Below are 24,191 nucleotides of genomic sequence, written 5' to 3' on the forward strand. Positions count from 1 at the left end.
CCCCTGCTCCCCCTCCCCTCCAGGAGAAGAAACAGCCAGATCATTGTTCTGTGTACAGAGTCCTGTGTGTTTGGACACAGCTGATCAGCAGGTTTCTGACAAAATCAGGTGGTCAGAGGATGGTGGACAAGATACAGGGGATAGCAAGACAGATTGTGAAGATCTGTAATATCACACCACTGCCATTCTTGTCTGATAACTGCTGCCTGTAAACATCACATAAATAGCGCATGCGCGTGTGTGGCTGCAGCCAGGGCACTGGTCAGGGGGCCTTGTGTGTCCGTCCGGGGCAGGGGTCAGCTCTGTCCATCAATCTCTCTCACGGCAATGGTGCATTGGTGCCACCAGTCCTCCGGCTCCACTCAACTCTTCACATGCTGCACAGGCTCCTCCACCATTAGTCCGCTCGGCTCCTGGCATTTTAAGTTTTCCGGCCGGCCACGTAGCCAGAAATATGGCTTGCAGCATAGACGGAAGATTCAGCCTGAGCTTTCTGTGGACACATTGGGGCCACCAAACTTCTGGGACTACAGTTCCCATGATGCATCCCCAGTGTCTCTTCTGCTGTGGCCAATGGGGACAGCAGACAAGGTGGGTGGCATCGCGTCGAACCACATTGGAGCTGCTCTTACTTCTCCCGTTTGGCTGACAGGAGAAAGGGGAGGGGGAAGATACGCCCGCAGCCCCCCCTCTCACATCACCACGCAGTGCATGCTGTTAGCATGCCATCTGACCTCCGTACTGCATCCCGCTAAATCGGAAACAGCCCCGATGGGCCCCTTGAGCACTTGGGGCCCCTGCGCAGTGCCCAGGGGTGCCCGCTCGATAAGATGGCCCTGACCCCAGAAGAGAATCAGGGCAGCTCTGTACAAAACCATTACACAGAGCAGGTAAATAACATGTTTGTTGTTATTCTTATATATATATATATATATATATATATATATTTTAATAATAATTCACTTTAACCAGTTCCCGACCGGCACACGCCGATGTACTTTGGCAGAATGGCACGGGCAGGCATATTGGTACGTCCATTTTTATATGCCGCTCTGCCATCGCGTGCGCGCCGGGTCTGGCCACGGGGATACCCGCGATAGTCTCACGGGGCGGTTGAACGGGGAGATGCCGTTGTAAACAGCATCTTCCCCGTTCTGCCTAGCAACAAGTGACGCTGATCTCTGCTCCATGTGATTGGAGCAGAGATCAGTGTTCACTAACACAAAGCCCAGCCCCCTACAGTTAGTAACACGCCCCCAGGAACACTTAACCCCTACACTGTCACCCCCTGGTTAACACCTTCACTGCCAGTGTCATTTACACAGGAATCACTGCATTTGTATAGCATTGATTGCTGTATAAAATTACAATGGTCCCAAAAATGTGTCAAAAATGTCTGATGTGTCCGCCATAATGTCGCAGTCATTTTGTGGGGAAAAAAAAAAAGGTCATCAATTTTGTTTGGGAGCCACGTCGCACGACCGTGCAATTGTCAGTTAAAGCGACGCAGTGCCGAATCGCAAAACGTGATCTGGTCAATGGCCTGCAAAATGGTCTGGTCTGAAAGTGGTTAAAGACTCTGTGCACTGTGCAGGGAAGATCAGCATCTGCACCCAGAGGAGGAGGCTGATAGACTGGAGGTAATAGAAGGCACTACAATTAAGATTTAAAGTAAACTTTTACCAGTATTGTGCATTCTATTTAAAATGCTCTCCAAATGCTATAGGACCCCATTCACATAAATATTGAGCTTCCAGATAGAGACTGCTTTCTTTTTTTTTTTTTGTCCTCCTCGTTTGGACCTACAAAATATACACTTACGTTTGCTCTTATGGCGTCCAGTCCGAATAAGTATGCCTTGAAGGGGCCGGAATCGGGCATACCAATCAAGCGGTGCAAGCTCAGGCCCGGCCATGGGCGGGCGAGTGGCTTCAAGCACGGATGCCTCAGTGGTGGGGGGCTGCCTGTGTATGCCAAGGGTGGGACGTCCCACAGGTGCAGGCGGCCGGCAAGGGCTGGAATCAGCCTCCCATGACAGCATATTATGTGCTTTTTTTGTGTCGTTTGTCTTTTTTTTTTTTTAACGTTCAGGTGGATCCTGTAGTAGACTTATACGCATCCCTCTGCAACTTCGAGATCAAGAAGTATTACACCTGGGGCTGTTGCAACCAGGCCTTTGGAGTAGATGCTCTGACAGAATGCTGGATCTTCAGCAGGGCATATGCCTTCCCACCGTTCCCAGTCAGTCTCAGATTTCTGCAGAGACTTCGAGCGGAAGCAGTCGAGAAATGTGGCAATAGCTCCTTACTAGCCAAACAGGCCATGGTTTCCCCTTCTGAGCCAGCTCAGCTTTCAAGACCCGGTACCTCTACTCCTCAGGCTGGACTGTCTATCTCAGGTGGCAGTTCTGCACCCTTGTCCAGAGCTATTGGAGACTGATGGTCTGGTTCTTGAGAGGGAGACACTAGAAACCCTCGGCTGTGCGTCACTTGTAATTTCTACTCTCATTAGTTTGAGAAGGGCAAGCACAAATAAGGTCTACAGGAGAATATGGGCCAAGTTTATGGAATTTTCATCCTCTACAGGAAGATCATACAGAGATACTGGAATCCAAGACATCCTGGAATTCTTACAATCTGGTCTAGATCTGGCTCTATCCATCAGCTCTCTCAGGGTCCAGGTTTCAGCCTTGTCGGCCTTCTCCCAAACATCATGGGCCATTCAACCTCTAATCCGACAGTTCTTCCGAGGGGCGGTAAGACTCAGGCCCCAAAGGAGGCCAAGATTCCCCAAGTGGGATCTCCCCCTTGTTCTTAACTCACTGACTGGACTTAGAAACTGGAACGGTTCCCGTGGTACTATCAGAGATCTTTCTGCAAAAGTCACTTTCCTCGTGGACATCACATCGGCCAAGAGGGTCTCTGAGATTGGGTCCTTAGGTCATAAAGAACCATTCCTGACTTCCTTTCCAGACCGGGTGGTCCTCATCCTTATGCTTGGCTCCTCCGGAGACGGCGACAGCACACTCGACATTCCTGGGCGGCAGCCCACATGTAGCTCCAGATGTCCGGACCTCAGGCAACTTGCATTGACTTCTATTACAGAAGTCATTTGCAAGTCGTGCTGTAGTTCTAATCGGCCTTTTTATCAGCACAATCGACCCACGCAATTATTTAAAAAAAAAAAAAAAACGGCAAATATCGGCCGATATAATCGGTCGACCTCTATTTTCAATATCAATGCCAACATTTCACAATTTTTGCCACGAGATTCAAACTTTTGAGCACAACTGTAAATATTCACAGTTATGTACAGGTTACTTATAGGGACATTTGTGCAATATACAGAATCATAATTGCATTTTCACTCTCTCTCTCTCCCTCTCATAGAACACTGTACCAGATTTGGCTGTGTCTCTGTCCATACCATCCATCCCAGTAAATATCATCAAAAGCCCGGTCCTTGGAACTCTTCCCGGGGTCTCGCTAAGGGGAAACTCCACCACACAGTTCAGTTCACATCTTTACAGTGTCCTCACTGACCACCTCCCATACATAGGCAGACCACGTATATCACTTCAGAAGAAGGCGACACATGTAGGGGAAGGCACCAAATGTTAACCATTCCCACACCTTTATTAGGCAAGCACATATTTGACCTTTTAGCACCTGCCTACAGGATGATGTGAAGATCAGATTATTATCTACCAGTTTTCTTAAACTACAATTCTTATACTCATAAGCAAAATGAGACTGAACTATTTCTTCCACAGTGCCTATACTTACTTGCGTTAATAGGTGGAGAAATGTGATCCTGTTGACTTTTCTTAATCATCCCAACCTCCACCGTGGATGGCTGATCACCCCCCACATACTTCTCTACTTCTTCAACCTCAACTTTTCTATTAATCCGTTCTTCACCCTAAACCCCAAAATAATAGAAAAAACATCTATTAAAGTCAAATTCCAGACAGGTATAAAAGACACAAATGACAGCAGCTCTGCACTTCTTACTACATCATTACATTTATTTTTATTTTTTTAAATAAGTGTAAGTACCTGAATGGGACCCGGTATCAGGCTCTTGCAGTACCTGTACATAAGAGCTCAGACTGGGAGAGGAAGAAGCAGAACAATGAGACAATCAGCTGTGCAGCATTTCTAACAAGGGACATGCTGATAGAAGGAGGGAGCAGAGTGACAGAGAGAAGAGCTGACCCCTGGACCACCCGGGGGGGGGGGGGTTTTGCTGATAGAAGGAGGGAGCAGGGTGACAGAGAGAAGAGCTCATCATTCTGCTGCTTCTACTTTCACTGCCCAGTCATAGGCTGGGGAAGAGCCAAGACCGCCAGGTGTTACTGATCTGAAGCAAAAATAAATCAGGTCTACTGCCAATTTCCTTTGAGCCTAGGAGACCCGGGACCTGTCCCCTAGTGGCACATTATCACATCGGCCTGGACTTACAGGAGCACAGCAACAGCAAAACCATCATTTAGAATGCACCACTGGTTGGAGGAACCAAGGGAAGAAGAGGACCCACAATGAAATGTGACTGAACTTTAGACCCACAGAGGGGAACAAAAAAAAAAAAAAAAAAAAAAGTAGGGTGCTAAAAAGGAGCTAGAAACTAAAGTTGTAGAAATAAGCGACTAAATAGATGTATATAAATGTCCTTTCACAGCTTATATATTTCACAGAATATATATTTAGTTCTACAGGCCCAGTCCTACCTACCCGATTCTGGTGGGGGATGGTTTGATCTTCCTGTATGGAATCCTGGGAACACAGAGGAGGGGGATATCTCTCACCCTAAACCCCAAAAGGAGATAAAATACATTAAAAGGAGAAAAGGTTTGCAGAGAAAAATATCTCATAGCTTAAAAATACATATTTAGGTCTACATGCCCAGTCCTACCTACCTGAACCTGGTAAGGGATGGCGTGATCTTTCTGTATGGAATACCAAAAATACAGAGGAGGAGGACATCTCTCACCCTAAACCCCAAAAGGTGAAAAAATACATTTATAAAATGGACCAATAGGTTATATAAATATCTCATAGCTTTTGCATTTGAATTGCTCAGTCCCACCTACCTGATGATGGTGAGGGATGGTGTGACCTTCCTGTGTAGAATGCCGGGGATACAGAGGACGGGGACATCTCTCTGGTGGGTTCCCATTACTGGATCCATCTGTAGGAAACACACACACTGACTGAATACATTGTTTCTATGTGTTTATCAGATGATGGGGGATCTAGGTGGAGCCTCCGTACTGCTCTCTCCTTTACAATAAAGTCTCCTCTTACCCGGTGATGTGAGGGGCGGCTGATTGTCCATCATGACGTCCTTGTAGAGATCCTTGTGTCCTTCTAAATACTCCCACTCCTCCATGGAGAAATAGACAGTGACATCCTGACACCTTATAGGAACCTGACACACACAATGATACAGTCACCAGCCAGACACATCCCTTGTCTGTTACTGCAAAATGTCCCAAAATTCCCAGAATCCTCCTCACCTCTCCTGTGAGCAGATCAATGTTCTTGTTGGTGACTTCTAGAATCTTCTTCTCATTATTTCTCTTGGGTTTCAGGAAACGAGGTGAAGGCACTGCGATTGTTAAAGGGTCACCAAACTTCACCGGTGGGACACACTGTATTGAAAAAAAAACAAAAAACAATAATGTCATGTGAGCTCACAGGATCCTCCTCACTTCTCTGGTCACAATTGTTTTTTTTAAGTAAAATTGACTGATGTCATGCGATCCTCTCAGAATCCTCCTCACCTCCCCAATCAGCAGGTAGTTGATCTCCAGGGTGGTGAGATTTAAAGTAGAATTAAAAAATGCCCCCTCCCCCTCCTAACACCTATACTAACTAACCTGTGTAAAAAAATAAAAAATAAAAATAAAGTACGGTCTTATCTTTCCCTTTTTCAGGAAGCATTGGCTGCAGAGTAATAGAGCCAGCACCCAACAATGGTTGTGAAAGCTGGGAGCCATGACTTCACCCATAAGATCCCATGGTGAGGTCACCGTCAGCGGCCCTTCCACTCTTCTGCAGCTTCTGATGGCTGACACATGGCAGCCGAATGACATGACTGCAGAATTAAGAGTGGGCTTAAAGCGGAGGTCCACCCTAAAATGGACCTCCGCTCATCGGAATCCCCCCCCCCTCTCCGGCGCCACAATCGGCACCTTTCAGGGGGGAGGGGGGTGCAGTTACCTGGATAATCCAGGTAACTGCACCCACTTCCGGGCTAGCTCTCTGCGGAAAGGGGCGTACGTTACGCCCCTTTCCGCAAGCGCCCGCCCCCTTCAGCAAGTGCCCCGCTGCCTGCTGGGAAACACACAGCTCCCAGAGGCAGCGGGGACCGTCCGGATTGCGCATGCACAGTAGGGAACCGGGAAATGAAGCCGAAAGGCTCCATTTCCTGATTCCCATACCCAAGATGGCGGCGGCAGGACCCGATAGACGAGCGAGCGATCGGCTTCGGGTGCCGACATCGCGGGCGCGCTGGACAGGTAAGTGTCACTATTTAAAAGTCAGCAGCTGCAGTATTTGTAGCTGCTGGCTTTTTAAAAAAAAAAAAACGCGGAGTCCCGGTGGACTCCCGCTTTAAACTAGGTAAGTATAAACATTTAATATAGGTGTTACAGTTAATATAGGTGTTTGAAGGGGGGGAGGGAGCATTAAAGCGGGATTCCACCGTTTCTAACGTTTTTTTTTAAGGCATAGTGAAAATCAATATTATGAAGAAGGCTAACACTTACTTCTGTTGTTTCTGGCATCAGCAGCATGCCTTTGTCTCCTCCTAAATGACTTTATAAAACCGTCTCCTGACGGTTTCCATTTTGCCTGTGGGCATGTGAAGCCCACAGGCATCCTCTTCCGGGAGTGTGTGATGCTCAAATACCAGCATGCACCGCCCGATCTATAAAAGATCTCACGCATGCGCAGTAAGCGCAATATCGAGCGGCGTCAACAGCCATGAAAAAAAAAAAAAAAAGGTCCCAGGAGCCCATGCGGCAGACCGGAACGAGTGACCTGCCGATTAAGCCGCGCCCCCGTTCCGCATCGGCTCCTCCCCGTTCCGGAATTCACTGTGGAAGGAAATTTGAAATAGAAAAAAAACTAAAGAAGACAGCTGGAAGGTAAGGGGGTTACCAAGCGTTTAGGGAAGGGGGGATCACATAGCCCTGGGAGTGTATTTTAGGGTGGACCTCCGCTTTAAAGAGGAGGTCTGCCAATTATTTTTATTTTTTTAAATCAGTAGCTGCAAATACTGCAGCTGCTGACTTTTAAAACAAGGACACTCACCTGTCCAGGGCGCCCACGATGTCGGCACCCAAGGCCGAACTGTCCCTTAGTCTTTGGATGCTGCCGCCGCCATCTCCGGTAAAGGAATTAGGAAGTGAAGCCTTGCGGCTTCACTTCCTGGTTCCCTGTTGTGCATGCCCGAGTTGCGCTGTGCAATCTGAATGGTCAGCGCTGTCTCCGGGACCCATGTGTCTCCCAGCAGACAGCGCAGGGGGACGGGAAGAGGCGTAGACCCCCGAGGGGGGTCTAGGCCCGGAAGTGGGTGCAAATACCCGTCTTATACATGTATCTACACCCCCCGTTGCAGACTACACATGCGGAACGCCAGTCGGACGACTTGCCTGCCACATTCTAACAGTTGCCATTACAAGGGTTTTCCAGGGAGGCCCTTTTCTTGGATCTCCTTTTCTGGACTTCCTTTGGCCCTAACAATCATAGAAGATCATTGGTACTGTGCTACGCCACCTGTTCCTTCTCTCGCCCTGAACACTTGGAAAACCAGCTACTTATGCAAGATCATCCACTGTTGTTTTGTTTTTAATAAACCAGAATTCTGGGATACATCTGTTTGTTATCACAAGCTCTATTCCCTGTATATATGTTGTATCTACACCCCTGAAGAAGGAGACTTTATATTAGCTCCGAAACGCATAGGGTGACTATACCTACATTGATCATGTATAGGCTTGTGTTGCTTACATCGTTAAAAATATTTTCTCTATACTTGTATCCAGATATTTTATGTATATTGTATACTATCTTTGTTTTATGTAATAAAATATACTGATCATTTTCTAATCGAGTTGTTTGTGCCATTGAAATCCACCCCCAGGGGGTTCCTATCACAAACTATCAAAAAGGCGTCAAATGTGACACCGGAGTGCGGGAGGGTTTCCGAAAAGCAGAAGTTCCATTTTTGGGTGGAACTCCACTTCAAGAATAGTCAGTCTTTAGGTGAAATTCTACGTTAACTACCTCCCGTCCTGTGACATGTAAGGTATCTAGTAATGTGCCATAACATCATCTTTATGTTTTACCACAACAAATGGGCATTATATGGGATTTGTGTGCACTAAGATTCATTAACCACTGCAGAATGGCACGGCTGGGCACAAGCACGTACCTGTATGTTGCTTTTTAAGTGCCCAGCTGGGGTGACCGTGGCCACGGGACCAGCGGACCCGATCGCCGCTGGTGTCCCGTGATCGGGTCACAGAGCTGAAGAACGAGGAGAGGTCTGTGTAAACAAACCTCTCCCCGTGCTTCCTAGTGTGGCTGTCACCGATCGTCTCTTCCCTTTTATAGGGAAGGACAATCAGTAACGCTACATGCCAGGCCACGCCCCCTACAAAAAAAAAAACATAACGTCATACATAATACCTACACTGCCCCCTACTGGTTAACTCCTTCACTGCCAGTGTCATTTACACAGGAATCAGTGCACTTAAATAGCACTGATTGCTGTATAAATGACAATAGTTCCAAAAATGTGTAAAAAAATGTCCGATATGTCCGCCATAATGTCGCAGTCACAATAAAATTGCTGATCGCCGCCATTACTAGTAAAAAAAAATATTAATAAAAATGCTATAAATCTATCCCCCACTTTGTAAACACTATAACTTTTGCACAAACCAATCAATAATCGCTAATTGCGATTTTTTTTTTTTTTTTACCAAAAATATGTATCGGCCTAAACTGAGGAAAAAAAAATGTTTTTTCTATATATTTTTGGGGATATGTATTATAGCAAAAAGTAAAAAAAAAAAATGCATTTTTTTCAAAATTGTCGCTCTTTTTGTTTATAGCGCAAAAAATAAAAACCGCAGAGCTGATCAAATACCACCAAAAGAAAGCTCTATTATTGGGTGGAAAAAAAAATAAAAAAATAAAAAAAAAAGGACGCCGATTTTGTTTGGGAGCCACGTCGCACGACCGCGCAATTGTCAGTTAAAGCGACGCTGTGCCGAATCGCAAAAAGGGGCCTGGTCCTTTGGCTGCAAATTGGTCCGGGGCTTAAGTGGTTAAAGTGTATTTTTCCTGAAAATTTATGTTTAATTAATCAGAGCGCAAATGTCACGTCATTAAAAAAAAAAAAAAAAAAAATTGTGACAACCACCATTTTATTCTCCAGGGCCTCTGCTTAAAATGTATAACAATTGGTGGTTCTAAGTAATTTTCTAGCAAAAAATATACACATTTGAATTTTACATGTAGCTGAGAAATGCACGAAATTGAATGAAGATGGTTGGTTGCCTTTCAGTCATGTGACTTGGGTTCTCATCCATCCTCATTAATGTGATCCATACAAGAGAAGTGGAGGTTCATTGTAAATCTTCCATGCAAAAGTGAGGAAGGTTTTGTGTCTGTGTTGTGTTAAATAACTATATAATAATAAAATACCAAATATATTCAACAAGAAAGTGAGGAAGGAGGAAGAGGACGGACATGAAGGGGAGTTATTGAGTGTAAAAACGAAAGAATATCTTATTACCTCCTCTGCTGCCACGTGAAACTTCTTCTCTCTACTTCCTCGCAGCTCACCCGGAAGTTTTTAGGACCTCCAACATCACTTCCTGTTCATAAGCTAACTCACTTCCTGCCTGCATCTGACATCACTTCCTCCCCAGCTGTGGCATCACTTCCTGTGTCTGTACAATCACACACTTCCTGTCTCCATATTCCACTCCGTATAATAGGAAAAGATCTCCACTGTAAAAGTAATGATATCTATATTCAATGTGATTATTATAAGATAACACTGCAATGGCTATAAAAAAAGAACCACCAGATCCTATAACCGCCTTAAAAATTGCAGATAAAAGCACAGAAAAATTAAAGGGGTTGTACACTCTTGTATTTCTTCACCTTAAAGAGGGATTTCACAGATTATTTTTTTTTTAATTAAAAGCCAACAGCTATAAATACTGCAGCTGCTAACTTTTAATAAATGGACACTCACCTGTCCCAGGGTCCAGAGATGTCGGCAGCCGAGGCCGATCGATCGCTCGGCTCTCGGCTGCTGCCGCCGCCACTCTGGGTGAGGGAATCAGGAAGTGAAGCATTGCGCTTCACTTCCCGGTTCCCTACTGCGCATGCGCAAGTCACGCAGCCCAATAGGAATGGTCCGCGCTGTCTCTGGGACCCGTGTGTGTCCCAGCAGACAGCGCGCCGGGACAGGAAATGGCATAGACTCCCGTGGGAGTCTATGCCCAGAAGTGGTTGCAAATACCTGTCTTAGACAGGTATCTGCAGCCCCCTCCCCCCTGAAAGGTGCCAACTGTGACACCAGAGGGGGGGAGGGTCCCGATGAGCGGAAGTTCCACTTTAGGGTGGAACCCCGCTTTATTAATGCATCCTATGCATTAAGGTGAAAAAACACCTGGCAGTGACCGCCCCCCCAGCCCCCCGTTTTACTTACCTGAGCCCCGTATTTCCCTCGGCGGAGACACGCTGTCCCTCTGTACGGGGTCCTGGCTCTTAAAGCGGACCTCCACCCTCAAGTGGAAGTTCCGCTCATCTGAACCCTCCCCCCCTCCGGTGCCACAATTGGCACCTTTCAGGAGGGAGGGGGGTGCAGATACCCAGTGATGTAAGTAACTCAGTTAAAATAAACAGAGTTACACGCAGTTACTTTAGAGGGTAACGAGTAATCAAACTGATTACTCTTCCTCTTATGGTAACTCAGTTCCCATTACTTGGGCAGAGTTACCTCAATTACATCTACTGCCCGGGAGGCCCGCCGTGGCCGCGCTGCCTTGCCGTTCGTTCCGCCGCGGGGAGGGGAGCTTTCGCTGCTGAGCTGAGAAGAGGCTGAGACTCAGAGAGACTGTCTGGACCGCCCCATCCCGCCCCGCCTATCCAGAGAGAGAATGTAGGGAGGCGGGGCGGAAAATGAAAAATGAAGTCAGCTGACCAGCTGACACCAATCGAGTGAAGGGGAGGGTCTCTCTCTCTCCCCATGAGGAAAGGCATCCCTGGAGGCATTCAAGTAAGTGACTGTCTGATGATTCGAATTGCAATCGATCCATCTCAAGTCCTCCACCACCTCTGCTTCTTACTGATCCCACCCCTACCAACTCACCATCATTTATACAACAGAGGTGATGGGGGGGATACGGTAGGGATGAGATCAGTAAGAGGCAGGGGTGGTGGTGGGAGAGGATGGCACCACCACCGCTGCCACCCCCCCAAGTACCACTGCTGCCTGCCACCCCCCAAGTACCACTGCTGCCTGCCACCCCCCCAAGTACACCACCGCTGCCACCCCCCAAGTACTGTACACCACCACCGCTGCCACCCCTCAAGTACCACCACTGCCACCCCCTCAAGTATCATTGCTGCCACCCCTGTCACAGTTACTTTGCTGAGTAACTAATTACTTTTCCAATGTGTTAACCAAGTTACTAATGCAATTACTTTTTGGAAGAAGTAATTTGTAACTTAACTAATTACTTTTTTAAAGTAAGATGAACAACACTGCAGATACCTGTATAATACACTTCCACTTCCGGGAATAGCTAGCTGCAGCTAGCCGCAGATGCCCCGCCCCCCATTGTGTTCTGGGAAACACACAGTTCCCAGGACACAGCAGGGACCAGAGAAGACGTGCAGCACGACTCGCGCATGCGCAGTAGGGAACTGGGCAGTGAAGCCGCAACGATTTACTTCCCGATTCCCTGACAGAGGATGGCGGTGGGGCAGCCGAGAGACGATCGATTGCTCGTCATCTGCTGCCGACATCGCTGGACCCTGGAACAGGTAAGTGTCCTATTATTAAAAGTCAGCAGCTGCAGTATTTGTAGCTGCTGGCTTTTAATACATTTTTTTCAGGTGGTACTCCTCTTTAAATTGGATAAATGGTTCTATATTTAGGATATATCCAGTCTATAAACCAGAGGCTCTGGATGGACAGTTGGATAAATGGTTCTATATTTAGGATGTATCTGGTCTATAAACCAGAGGCTCTGGATGAACAGTTGGATAAATGGTTCTATATTTAGGATGTATTTGGTCTATAAACCAGAGGCTCTGTGTGGACAGTTGGATAAATGGTTCTATATTTAGCACGTATTTGGTCTATAAACCAGAGGCTCTGGATGGACAGTTGGATACATGGTTCTATATTTAGGATGTATCTGGTCTATAAACCAGAGGCTCTGGATGGACAGTTGGATAAATAGTTCTATATTTAGGATGTATCCGGTCTATAAACCAGAGGCTCTGGATGGACAGTTGGATAAATGGTTCTATATTTAGGATGTATCTGGTCTATAAACCAGAGGCTCTGGATGGACAGTTGGATAAATGGTTCTATATTTAGGATGTATCCAGTCTATAAACCAGAGGCTCTGCATGGACAGTTGGATAAATGGCTCTATATTTAGGATGTATTTGGTCTATAAACCAGAGGCTCTGGATAAACAGTTGGATAAATGGCTCTATATTTAGGATGTATTTGGTCTATAAACCAGAGGCTCTGGATAAACAGTTGGATAAATGGCTCTATAATAATGTAATAATATGACCACGCAGCTGCCCTGAAATTCAAGGCTGTCCATACAGGCTTAATATCTGTGGTGTAAATCTTTCCATTTTCAGTCTCCTAAAGAACACATTATTATTATTATTATTTTATTTCTAATGTGCTTGCTCTCTCCCTAAGAAATTATGGACTATCCAAAAATGACTTTAAAGGTGTGCTGAAAATCTTAAAATAGAATCGTCCTGCTCTCTCCCTCTGAAATGAAAATCTTAAATAGAATCGTCCTGCTCTCTCCCTCTGAAATGAAAATCTTAAATAGAATCGTCCTGCTCTCTCCCTCTGAAATAGCAGACTATCAACTGTTTACAGTGATCCCTTCTGCACTCAGTAGGTTAGATCCATTTACATGCTTTTCAGCTGAACCCAAAAATAAAATGGCAGACAGAGCTTCAGTTGTTGTACTTGCATTTTTTCTATGTATTGCTACCATTGTTCATTTCTTGCCAAATATTAATAAAATTGTCACAATTGTTAGTTTTTTACCTACAGGTTGGACCATTTCAATGGCTGACTATACAAATAATGGAGTAGCTCAGTACTACCACTCTCCGTGTTATATGTTTGTTAAATGTGCAAAAATTAAAGAAAGAGGAACGGGGATATCACAAAGCGGAGGGTAGAAACTGTAGCGGAGGACACATTCCACCACTGAAGACGTCGTCAAGAAATACAAGAAGCCAAATCTCCACCTACAAATTTATTATGACTTTTGCCAGGATGCCCCCCCCCCCCTTTATAAATGAAACATTTCCTTTCTCGTTGTGCTATGGATTAATATGTTCCTCCAGCAAACACCATCATACATTTGCCAAAACAATCGCCACGTTCTTTCGCTCTGAGTTCTTCTTTCTGTGTAGGATTTCCCGCAGTCTGAATTCATTGAGGACGCAGTGCGCTGTGAGAGCTCTGATGTGTAACAAGGGTTTCTTTCTGATTGAACGATTTCCCGCACTCAGTGCATGAATAAGGACGCTCACCCGTGTGAGTTAGCTGGTGTCTAACAAGCCCTCCTTTTTTAGTGAAAGATTTCCCGCACTCTGAACAAGAATAAGGACGCTCACCTGTGTGAATTATCTGATGTATAACGAGGCTTCCTTTAGTAGTAAAAGATTTCCCACACTCTGAACATGAGTGCTCACCTGTGTGTTTTCTCTGGTGATCATCCAGGTTCTCCTTCTTAGAGAAAGATCTCCCGCACTCTGAACATAAATGTGGACGCTCACCTGTGTGAATTCTCTGGTGTCTAAGAAGTACGTTTTTCTCAGTGAAAGATTTTCCGCAGTGTAAACATGAATACGGACGCTCGCCCGTGTGAATTTTCTGGTGTTTGGCAAGGACTCCTTTGTGAGTGAAAGATTTCCCGCACACTAAACATGAATGAGGACGCTCCCCTGTGTGGCTTCTCTGGTGTTTAGCAAGGTCTCCTTTATGATGGAAACATTTCCCGCACTCTGAACATGAATAGGGATGCTGACCTGTGTGAATTCTCTGATGTTTAACAAGGTCTCCTTTATAAGCAAAAGATTTCCCGCACTCTGAACATAAATAAGGACGCTCACCAGTATGAATTCTCTGATGTTTAACAAAGTCTCTTTTATGAGTGAACGATTTCCCACACTCTGAGCATGAATAAGGACGTTCACCCGTGTGAATTCTGTGATGTTTAACAAGGTTTCCTTTATAATTGAAATATTTCCCACACTCAGAACATGCATAGGGATGCTCACCCGTGTGAATTCTCTGATGTATACCAAGGTCTACTTTATGAGTGAAAGATTCCCCGCACTCCGAGCATGAATAGGGACGCTCACCCGTGTGAATTCTCTGGTGTTTAATAAGATTATCCTTCTTAAAGAAAGATTTCCCACACTCTGAACATGAATAGGGTCGCTCACCTGTGTGAATTTTCTGGTGTTTAACAAGATTATCTTTCTTAAAGAATGATTTCCTGCACTCTGAACATGAATAGTTTCTCTCACCCTTGTAATTTCTCTGGTGTTCATGTAAGTTCTCTTTTCTAGAGAAAGATTTCCCACATTCTGAACATGAATACGGTCGCTCACCGGTGTGAAATCTCTGGTGTTTTGTAAGGTTTCCTTTCTGAGCAAATGATTTCCCGCACTCTGAACATGAATACGGACGCTCACCTGTGTGAATTCTCTGGTGCTGCAAAAGGTTTCCTTTTTGAGCAAAAGATTTCCCGCACTCTAAACATGAATGCTCACCTGTGTGAACTTTCTGGTGTGCAACAAGGCTTCCTTTTACAGTGAAAGATTTCCCGCACTCTGAGCATGAATAAGGACGCTCACCCGTGTGAATTCTCTGATGTTTGGCAAGGTATTCTTTATGGGTAAAACATTTCCCGCACTCTGAACACGGGAATAGATTGTCGCCTCGGTGATCTCCTTCATGGGGTGAGGAAGTTTCCTCGGGATTGGAAGGATCTGTTGATGGATCTGCAGTGTGAGATCTTACATGGATATTTCCAATCATAGTATGTGATTGATGAGAAGATTCCCCCTGATCAGAGGGATCCATTGATGTCTCCGGACAGGAAGGTCTGTGATGTATATTTTGTGTATTTGGATTTCCTCCTGGAGGATCCTGTGTGATGACATTATCTTCTGACTTACAATCAGCAGATAATAGAAGACGTCTCTCCGAGGAATTCCTGACGTCACATCCATCTGTTGGAAAGAAGTAAAAAAAAAATAGAATAAATCTCAGTAGATGACAAATAAGTGGAGTTCTTCCTCCTCATCGGTGGGAATGCCAATCTCACTACTGGGATCCTGTTTGCCCTTCAATTTGAATTAGAAAAAGGTTCACACTGGAGTCTGCATATAATCTACAAGCAGCTCAATAGCCTGGAGGGCAGAGATGGACGAGTGTACCTCCCATGGACGAGTAGTTATACCCTGAGGAGAGTGACATAGTACTAAAAAAGAGGGGAGGAGAAGAGGACTGAATAGAGGGGAGTAAGCCTATTAAAGTGGTTGTAAAGTCATTTTGGGACTTTTACCTACAGGAAAGGCTATAATAAGGCTTACCTGTAGGTAAAAAAAAAAAATATATATCTCTTAAACCTGTACGGTTTAGGAGATATTCCCCTCGCAATGCGCCGCTGACTGCAGCAGCGCAATGCGCACAGGGGATTCCCGGCTAGAAGAAATCTCTCGTGCACATGCGCGGGAGTGACGATATCGTGGCTCCGGCCACTCACAGCGCCGGAGCCGCGATACCCGGAAGAAACGCAGATCGGGATAGATGTCGGGGCCTCGTTCTAAGGTAAGTATTTCATAATGAGCTAGTATGCGGTGCATACTAGCTCATTATGCCTTTTCCTTTGCAGGTGGCCAAAAAAAAAAAAAAACACAACAGCGGGTTTACAACCGCTTTAATGTATGTCTTGTGGTACGTTGGGACAAGGCCCAGGACACATTGTTAGTATGTGGAATCGGATTGAAGGCAGTATGAGGGAATTGCATACTGAAGCATTTATATTGTCTCACATGTGGGTTACCCGTCACCTCATGGTTGAAGGCCAAACTACTTCACCAGGCCCCACACTGAAAGGATTACGTGTTATCACCTGCCCGTGACACCTGTCCTACAGTCAGGGCTGCGATCAGCCCTTCCTTTTCTGAGCTGGCCGCTCAGCTGTCGGCTAATTGCCAGCTCCTATCTCTTCACAGTTACTCAGCTGTTGATTATATCCTGCTCGTCAGTCCTGCCTACTTAGGCCAGGTTCACGCTGGTGCGACAAACGGTCCGACATTGGGAGCTCTTGTCGCATGATGTGTGAAAATCAATGTTTCTCTATGAGAGCCGTCTTAACTGGTCCGACACAAGTCGGTCCGACTTTAAAAATGCTCCCTGTACTACTTTGGTTCGACTTTGATCCTACTTCAGCCCATTGAATATCATTGAAATCGTCTCAAAGTTGGATCGCCGTCTTGCCTGATCCGACTTTGGCATGTGACTTGTGCTCTGATGATCTTGAGGGGGAACTCCACGCCAAATTTCAAATAAAAAACCGGCATGGGTTCCCCCAAAATCCATACCAGACCCTTATCTGAGCACGCAGCCCGGCTGGTCAGGAAAAGGGGTGGGGACAAGCGAGCGCCCCCCCCCCCCGAACCGTACCAGGCTGCATGCCAACATGGGGGGTGGATGCGTTGGGACAGGGGGCGCTCGCTCGTCACCTTGTCCCGATGTTGAAGAGGGCAAGGGCCTCTCCCCGAAAATCCTGGCCATTGGCTGTCGGGGTATGCAAGCGAGGGGCTTATTGGAATCTGGGAGCCCCCTTTAATAAGGGGGCCCACAGATCCCACCCTATTTGTAGGAGTATGGAGTACATCATACCCCTACCCATTCACCTGGGAGAGAAAAAGTGTCAATAAAATAAAAAAAAACACACTATACCGGTTTTTTAAGTAATTTATTATGCAGCTCCGGGGGTCTCTTCCGACTCCGCTCTCGCCTCTTCTCATGGTCTCTAGTTCTTCTCCCGCTCTGTCTTCTACCCAGCCTCCTCCGCTATCTTCTGAGCTTTTGCTAGCGTTGGCCCGGTCTTCTCTATCTTCTTCCGATATTGACACAATGCTCTCTCCTGCTGAAATGCCGTGTGCGCAACGACTTATATAGTCATGGGGCGTGGTCACCGGGTGATGTCATCTGTGACCCCGCCCATTATGATGCCACCGCCCAGAGCATGATGGGGTAGTGACGTCATAAGGGGCAAGGTTCCCGGATGACATCACCCAGTGACCACGCCCCATCCCTATATAAGTCATTGCGCACACTGCATTACAGCAGGAGAGAGCATCATGTCAACATCGGAAAAAGACTGGAGGGAAGAAGATGGAGAAGACGGGGCCAACACTAGCAAAAAGCAGGCAAAAGAGCAGAAGATAGCGGAAGAGCCTGGCAGAAGACACCAGAGAGTGGGAGAAGAACCGGAGATGTGAGAAGAGGCCGGAGAAAGCGGAGAAGTCGGAAGAGACCCCCCAAGTCGGAAGAGACCCCCGGAGCTGCCTAATAAATTTTAAAAACCGGTCTAGTGTGTTTTTTTTTTATTGACACTTTTTTTCCCACCATTATTGGGTAGGGTTACAATTTACCCCAAACTCATTCACATAGGGTGGGGGGGGCCGAGATCTGGGGGCCCCCTTATTAAAGGGGGCTCCCAGATTCCTATAAGCCCCCTCCCGCAGACCCTGACAACCATCAGCCAGGGTTGTTGGGAAGAGGCCCTTGTCCTCATCAACATGGGGACAAGGTGCTTTGGGGTGGCCTAAAGCACCCACCCCCCCATGTTGAGGGCATGGAGTCTGGTATGGTTCAGGAAGGGAGGGGCGCTCGCTTGTCCCCACCCCCTTTCCTGACCGGCCAGGCTGCGTGCCTCGGATAAGGGTCTGGTATGGATTTTGGGGGGAACCCTACACCGTTTTTTTGGGCGTAGGGGGTTCCCCTTAAGATCCATATCAGACTAAAGGGCCTGTATGCTCTTGGAGGGGAAACCCATGCCAGTTTTTTATTTGAAATTTGGCATGGAGTTCCCCCTCAAGATTCATACCAAACACAATGCCTAGTATTGGTGGGGATCCAAGTTGGACCCCGTTCATCGCGTCACTGACTTCAAGTCGCAGGGCAAAGTTGGATCCAAAGTAGGACGAGTGTTGTGTCGCACCAGTATGAACCCGGCCTTAAGCCGTCCAGAGGAACTCTGCATTCACCTTGGTCAACATCACAGAAATGCTTTCCTTCGATCCTGTTCAAGACTTGCTTTGCTGACATCCCTTCTGGCTCCAGATCCTGCTTGCTGCTCCACTACATTGATCCCTTACTTCTGGCTTGGCTGACTATCTGTTCTGGTTACTGAACTTTGTCTATGTTTTGACTACGTTTGTTCTTTTTACTTTTATTATTAAACAAGTGTGATTTAACTGTACTTCTATCTCGGCCTGATTTCATGGTTTCTGACACTTGGCAATGGAAAGAGATTTTGAGGCATGGTCCCAAGGAGGGTTTCGTGCTGCAGTGTGCCCTAAGTTAGAAGCCCAGCTGCTCAGTAGTGTTCGCCAAGTCCCTAGCTATCTCCATCTACAGAAAAGTACCGGCCACCACCATTCCCTCTCCCAAACTGACTGCTCTTCCTCCTCATCATGCTTTACTCCCTAACCTCATCGGTTAACTGAATTGTACATTTTGTTCCGCAGTTCTTCCGGATATACTGTAAAGCACCTTCTCTTCCAAAGTAACACAGTTACTCTTAACCAATAACTTCTTTACTGAATAAAATTATATTTATAATTTTGTATGGGTTCCATGGAAGTACATTTGTGCTATATACGGAATCGCAATTGCATTTTCACTCTCTATAATAGTGGTCTCCAGACTGTGGCCCAGGGGCCAAATGCAGCCTTTTCCTTGGTTTTATCCGGCCCTTGAGGCACTATTTCATCCACTGATATATCAACAATCGGCATAATTCCCCCCACCCCCCCCCCCACTGAGACCAGTGAAGGAGCAAAATTCCTCCCAGTTACACCAAGGATGGGCTACAATTCCTCCCAATGACACCAACAATTGGGCAAAATTACACCAATGATGGGGCACAATTCCTCCCACTGACACCAACGATGGGACATTATTTATTCGCACTGACGTCAGGACCTTTTCTACTCCCAATGGTAACAGTCCAGCCCCCCTAAAATCCGAGGGACAGTAAACTGGCCCCCTGTTTAGAAAGTTTGAAGACCCTTGTTCTATAACACTGTATCGGATTTGGCTGTGCTATGCGGTAGAGCTGCCACGACGCGTCAACGTAATCGACTATGTTGACTAAGAAAATACGTCGACGTGCGTGCAGGGCGTCGATGCGTCACAGTGGTGGCAGTGCTTAATATCTACCGCTGCCCTCCATGCCACCGCCCCCTCTCTTCTCCCCCTCCGTGCCGCTGTCCCCCCTCTCTACCCGCCCCTCTGTGCCGCCGTCCCTAGGAGTGCAACGGATTGTCAACGATCCGTGATCCGAGTGCACATGCCACGATCTACACCCAGGCGTTTACAATGTGATCGCTCCGATGGAGCGATCACTTGTAAACAAACCGGCGTCATGACATGACGCCGGTTTCTCTCTCCCCTCTCTGTACTGATCTGTGCAGTGGAGGGGAGAGGTTGGATGGAAGCAGCCATCCCTCCATACCCAGCCCGATACAATACTCTGCAATGCCAATACTCTGCCAGCCAATGCAATACTCTGCAATGCCAATGCCAATACTCTGCACATACAATACTCTGCCCATACAATACCTACAAGGTTATCCAAAGGATTAATTAGCTAATCAAAAAAAAAACACTAGACTCATTAAAAAATAAAAATAAAATTGGATAGTCGTTGACTAATCGGAAAAATAATTGATAGATTAGTTGACATACAAATTCATCGTTAGTTGCAGCTCTACTATGCGGTGCTTTCTATACCTTTTTCACGATGCGGTATCAAAAAGTTTTGTAACACGTCAACAGATGGCAGCGTAAGGCTTCATGCACAGTCACAGGGGGCACCGATCTTCATAAGTCAGTGTGCCAAAAGACATGGTCCTAAGTACATCGGGAGCTGTGCAACTGGTGCTATTCTGACCACGTTTGCTACTGCATCATAGACAGCAAGTTAGAACAAAAAGCAAATGTGAAATTCTGCGTGAAACTGGAGAAATCTGCCACAGTGACATGATTTGGCAGGTTTACGGCGATGCTGCAATGAGTCATTGGAGGTTTTTTGGGTGGCACATGTGATTGTTCTCTGATTATCATGCACAAGTTGCCGAATGGTTTCAACATTTTCTGGGGTTGAGCTGGTTGAAGGTCTTCCTGATCTCTCGTCTTCCAGTGATGTTCTCCCGCTCTTGAAGCGCGTGTGCCACTCAAAACACCTCCAACGTCTCATCGCAGCATCGCCGTAAACTTGCCAAATAATGCCAAACATCTCTGTGGCAGATCCTTGGAACTTCACCATGTCCAACCGAAAAGGCGAAGAGGGGAACCACCATGCGAGGCGTCACGCCATGGTTAAAAAACAAGGTGCCCAGAAGGGTTTCGTTCCACAGTGGGCCCTAAGATAGAAACCCAGCTTCTTAGTACAGCTCGTCAAGTACCAAGCCACCCCTACCTGTAGAACCTAATCACCAGCAACTACTGTTCCCTCTACCCAAATGGCAGTTCCTACTTATATTTCACTCCATGACTTCAAAGGTTAACTGGATTGTACATTTGGTTCCCCAATTTCAGTGTCTGCTACTTACCTGTGTTGATAGGTAGTAACAATTCTTCCTTTTCACTTTTTATAATTATCCCGACCTCCTCTGTGGACGGCGGATCACCCACCACATATGTCTCCACTTCTTCCTCTTTAACCTCAGCTTTTATATTAATCCGTTCTTCACCCTACACCCCAAAATAATAAGCAACCTCTATTAAATCAGAACGCTGGGCATATATACAAGACACAAAGCACAGCAGCTCTGCATTCCATTAAAACAAAATGAAATATGCTTTTGTTAAAAAATATAAGCAATATAAGAACCCAAATATGACCTGGTATCAGGCTCTTGCAGTACCTGTACATAAGAGCTCACACTGGGAGATGTAGACCAATGAGCCAATCAGCTGTACTGCAGTTCTAGCAATGGGCACGCTGATAGCAGGAGATGAGCTCATCTGCTGCTTCTTCTTTTACTGTCCAGTCACAGGCTGGGGGGGGGGGGGGGGGCAAGACCGGGGATGGGACAAGACTGGCAAGTGTTACTGACCCGAATCAATGATAAATCAAATCTACTGCCCATTTCCAGTGAGCCTAGGAAGTCCGGGACCCGTTCCCTAGTGGCACATCATCACATCAGCCTGGATATACAGGAGAGAAGAACAGCACCACCTCAATCATTATGCACCCCCTATTGGAAGAACACAAGGAGGAAGAGGACCCATTATGACATGTGACTGGACCTGCCACACAGAACGAATGTAAATGGCTTCAAAATAAATAAATAAATATTGGGGTGAAAAATGTAGGGTGCTCAGAGAAGCTGAAACTGGGATGGGGGCTGCAGGGAGCAAAGACAGCACTTCAAATGTATAAGTAAGCATTAAAACAAGAGAATACACAGAGGAATGTCATCTCATTCCTTAGAATATATATCTAGATCTACATGGCCAGTCCCACCAACTAGAACCTGGTGAGGGATGGTGTGACCTTCCTGTATGGTATCCTGGGAACACAGAGAATGGGGACATCTTTCACCTGAAACCCCAAAGATGATAAAATACATTTATAAAATGGAGCAAGAGATTACATAGAAACATATCATCTCACCTGATGATGGTGAGGAATGGTGTGATCCTCCTGTGTGGAATCCCGGGAATACAGAAGACCTCCCTCCTCCATAGACTGCGGATCCCCAAACATCTCTTCTTTTTCCACTTTAACTTCAACTTTGATGTCTTTCAGTTCTTCACCCTAAAGTGCAAATATGACAGAACATATTTGTAAAAAGAAAGAAAAGATGACATAAAAGAATGTCAACGTATTTGATTTCTACAGTAGTTGCTCAGTCCCACCTACCTGATGATGGTGGGGGATGGTGTGATCTTCCTGTGTGGAATCCCGGGAATACAGAGGATGGGGACATCTCTCTGGTGGGTTCCCATTACTGGATCCATCTGTAGGAAACACACACACTGACTGAATACATTGTTTCTATGTGTTTATCAGATGATGGGGGATCTAGGTGGAGCCTCCGTACTGCTCTCTCCTTTACAATAAAGTCTCCTCTTACCCGGTGATGTGAGGGGCGGCTGATTCTCCATCATGACGTCCTTGTAGAGATCCTTGTGTCCTTCTAAATACTCCCACTCCTCCATGGAGAAATAGACAGTGACATCCTGACACCTTATAGGAACCTGACACACACAATGATACAGTCACCATCCAGACACATCCCTTGTCTGTTACTGGGTAATGTCCCAGAATTCCCAGAATCCTCCTCACCTCTCCTGTCAGAAGCTCAGTTATGTTCTTGGTGACTTCTAGAATTTTCTTGTCATTGTTCCTCTTGGGTTTCAAGGGATGAGGTAAAGACACTGTGATGGTTAAATGGTCACCAAACTTCAATGGAAGAAAACCCTGTATTGAAAGAGCAACAAAAATGTCAGGTGACCTCCCAGAATCCTCCTCACCTCTCCGGTCAGGTCTGTGTTTTATTAATAAAGATAAGAGCGATGTCATGTGACCTCCCAGAATCCTCCTCACCTCTCCGGACAGGTCTGTGTTTTATTAATAAAGATAAGGGTGATGTCATGTGACCTCCCAGAATCCTCTTCACCTCTCTCGTCGGGTCTGTGTTTTATTAATAAAGATAAGGGTGATGTCACGTGACCTCCCAGAATCCTCTTCACCTCCTTGGTCAGCAAGTAGATGATCTTCAGGGTGAGGTTAAAATTCTAATTCCAGCTAAAACCTAACTAGTCTAAAAAATTCTCCCTCCTCCCTCTTAACACCTTTACTAACCTGTAGAAAAAAAAAATGTAAATACTCGCCTATTTTCACCCTTCTCCAGTCCAGTTATGTGATCCCTATATCAAGCACCTGTGGCTGCAGGAAAATGGAGAGCGCGCCCAACAATGGCTGTGAAAATTAGGAATAATTACATCACCCATAGGCTGCCATGGTGCATTTATTGTTGGCGGTCTCTCTTCTCCCATGCAGCTACCAGTGGCTGACACAGGGGAGCCGGATCATGTGATTAGAGCAGGTTGAAAACAGGCAAGTAGATATATCTTTTTTACACAGATTAGTTAGTAGGGAACATTTTTAAGAATTCTTAGGCTTTAGCAGGAATTACACTTTAAAGTGGGAGTTCCACCATTTTTTTTTTTTTTAAAGTCAGCAGCTACAAATACTGCAGCTGCTGACTTTTAAAATAAGGACACTTACCCGCCCAGCACGCCCGCACCCGAAGCCGATCTCTCGATCGGCTCTCGGGTGCTGCCGCCGCCATCTTGGGTATGGGAATCAGGAAGTGGAGCCTTGCGGCTTCACTTCACGGTTCCCTACTGCGCATGCGCGAGTCGCGGTGCGCAATAAGGATGGTCCCCGCTGTCTCTGGGATCCGTGTGTTTCCCAGCAGACAGCGGGGGACCCGCAGGAAGTGGCGTACATATCCGCAGATTCTGCGGATATCTATGCCGGAAGTGGGTGCAAATACCTGTACTATACAGGTATCTGCACCCCCCTCCCCCCTGAAAGGTGCCAATTGTGGCACCTG

General features: G+C 46.3%; 2 protein-coding genes across 2 annotated transcripts in view; both read right to left on the reverse strand.

The window, feature by feature from the left end:
* LOC143955183 (uncharacterized) overlaps positions 1 to 24,191 on the reverse strand; it is a 57,629-nt gene that overhangs the window by 5,605 nt on the left and 27,833 nt on the right. The window contains exons 3-8 of the mRNA XM_077465274.1: positions 22,916 to 23,050; positions 22,704 to 22,827; positions 5,093 to 5,190; positions 4,919 to 4,993; positions 4,734 to 4,808; positions 3,786 to 3,921 (exon numbers count right to left, since the gene is read on the reverse strand). Coding sequence (XP_077321400.1) covers positions 3,786 to 3,921; positions 4,734 to 4,808; positions 4,919 to 4,993; positions 5,093 to 5,190; positions 22,704 to 22,827; positions 22,916 to 23,050 — 643 coding nt within the window. The remainder of the gene's footprint in view (positions 1 to 3,785; positions 3,922 to 4,733; positions 4,809 to 4,918; positions 4,994 to 5,092; positions 5,191 to 22,703; positions 22,828 to 22,915; positions 23,051 to 24,191) is intronic.
* On the reverse strand, positions 13,549 to 22,591 carry LOC143955653 (uncharacterized). The gene is made up of 4 exons (XM_077465755.1): positions 22,490 to 22,591; positions 22,241 to 22,384; positions 21,174 to 21,315; positions 13,549 to 15,551 (listed from the first exon to the last, which is right to left on the reverse strand). Exons 2-4 carry the CDS (start codon positions 22,331 to 22,333, stop codon positions 13,741 to 13,743), a joined length of 2,046 nt encoding a protein of 681 aa, XP_077321881.1. The 5' UTR covers positions 22,334 to 22,384; positions 22,490 to 22,591; the 3' UTR covers positions 13,549 to 13,740.

Source organism: Lithobates pipiens, unplaced genomic scaffold, assembly GCF_037356315.1.
Source record: "Lithobates pipiens isolate NorthernLeopardFrog02 unplaced genomic scaffold, aLitPip1_a1.2 Scaffold_35, whole genome shotgun sequence".
In the NCBI taxonomy this organism is placed as follows: Eukaryota; Metazoa; Chordata; class Amphibia; order Anura; family Ranidae; genus Lithobates; species Lithobates pipiens.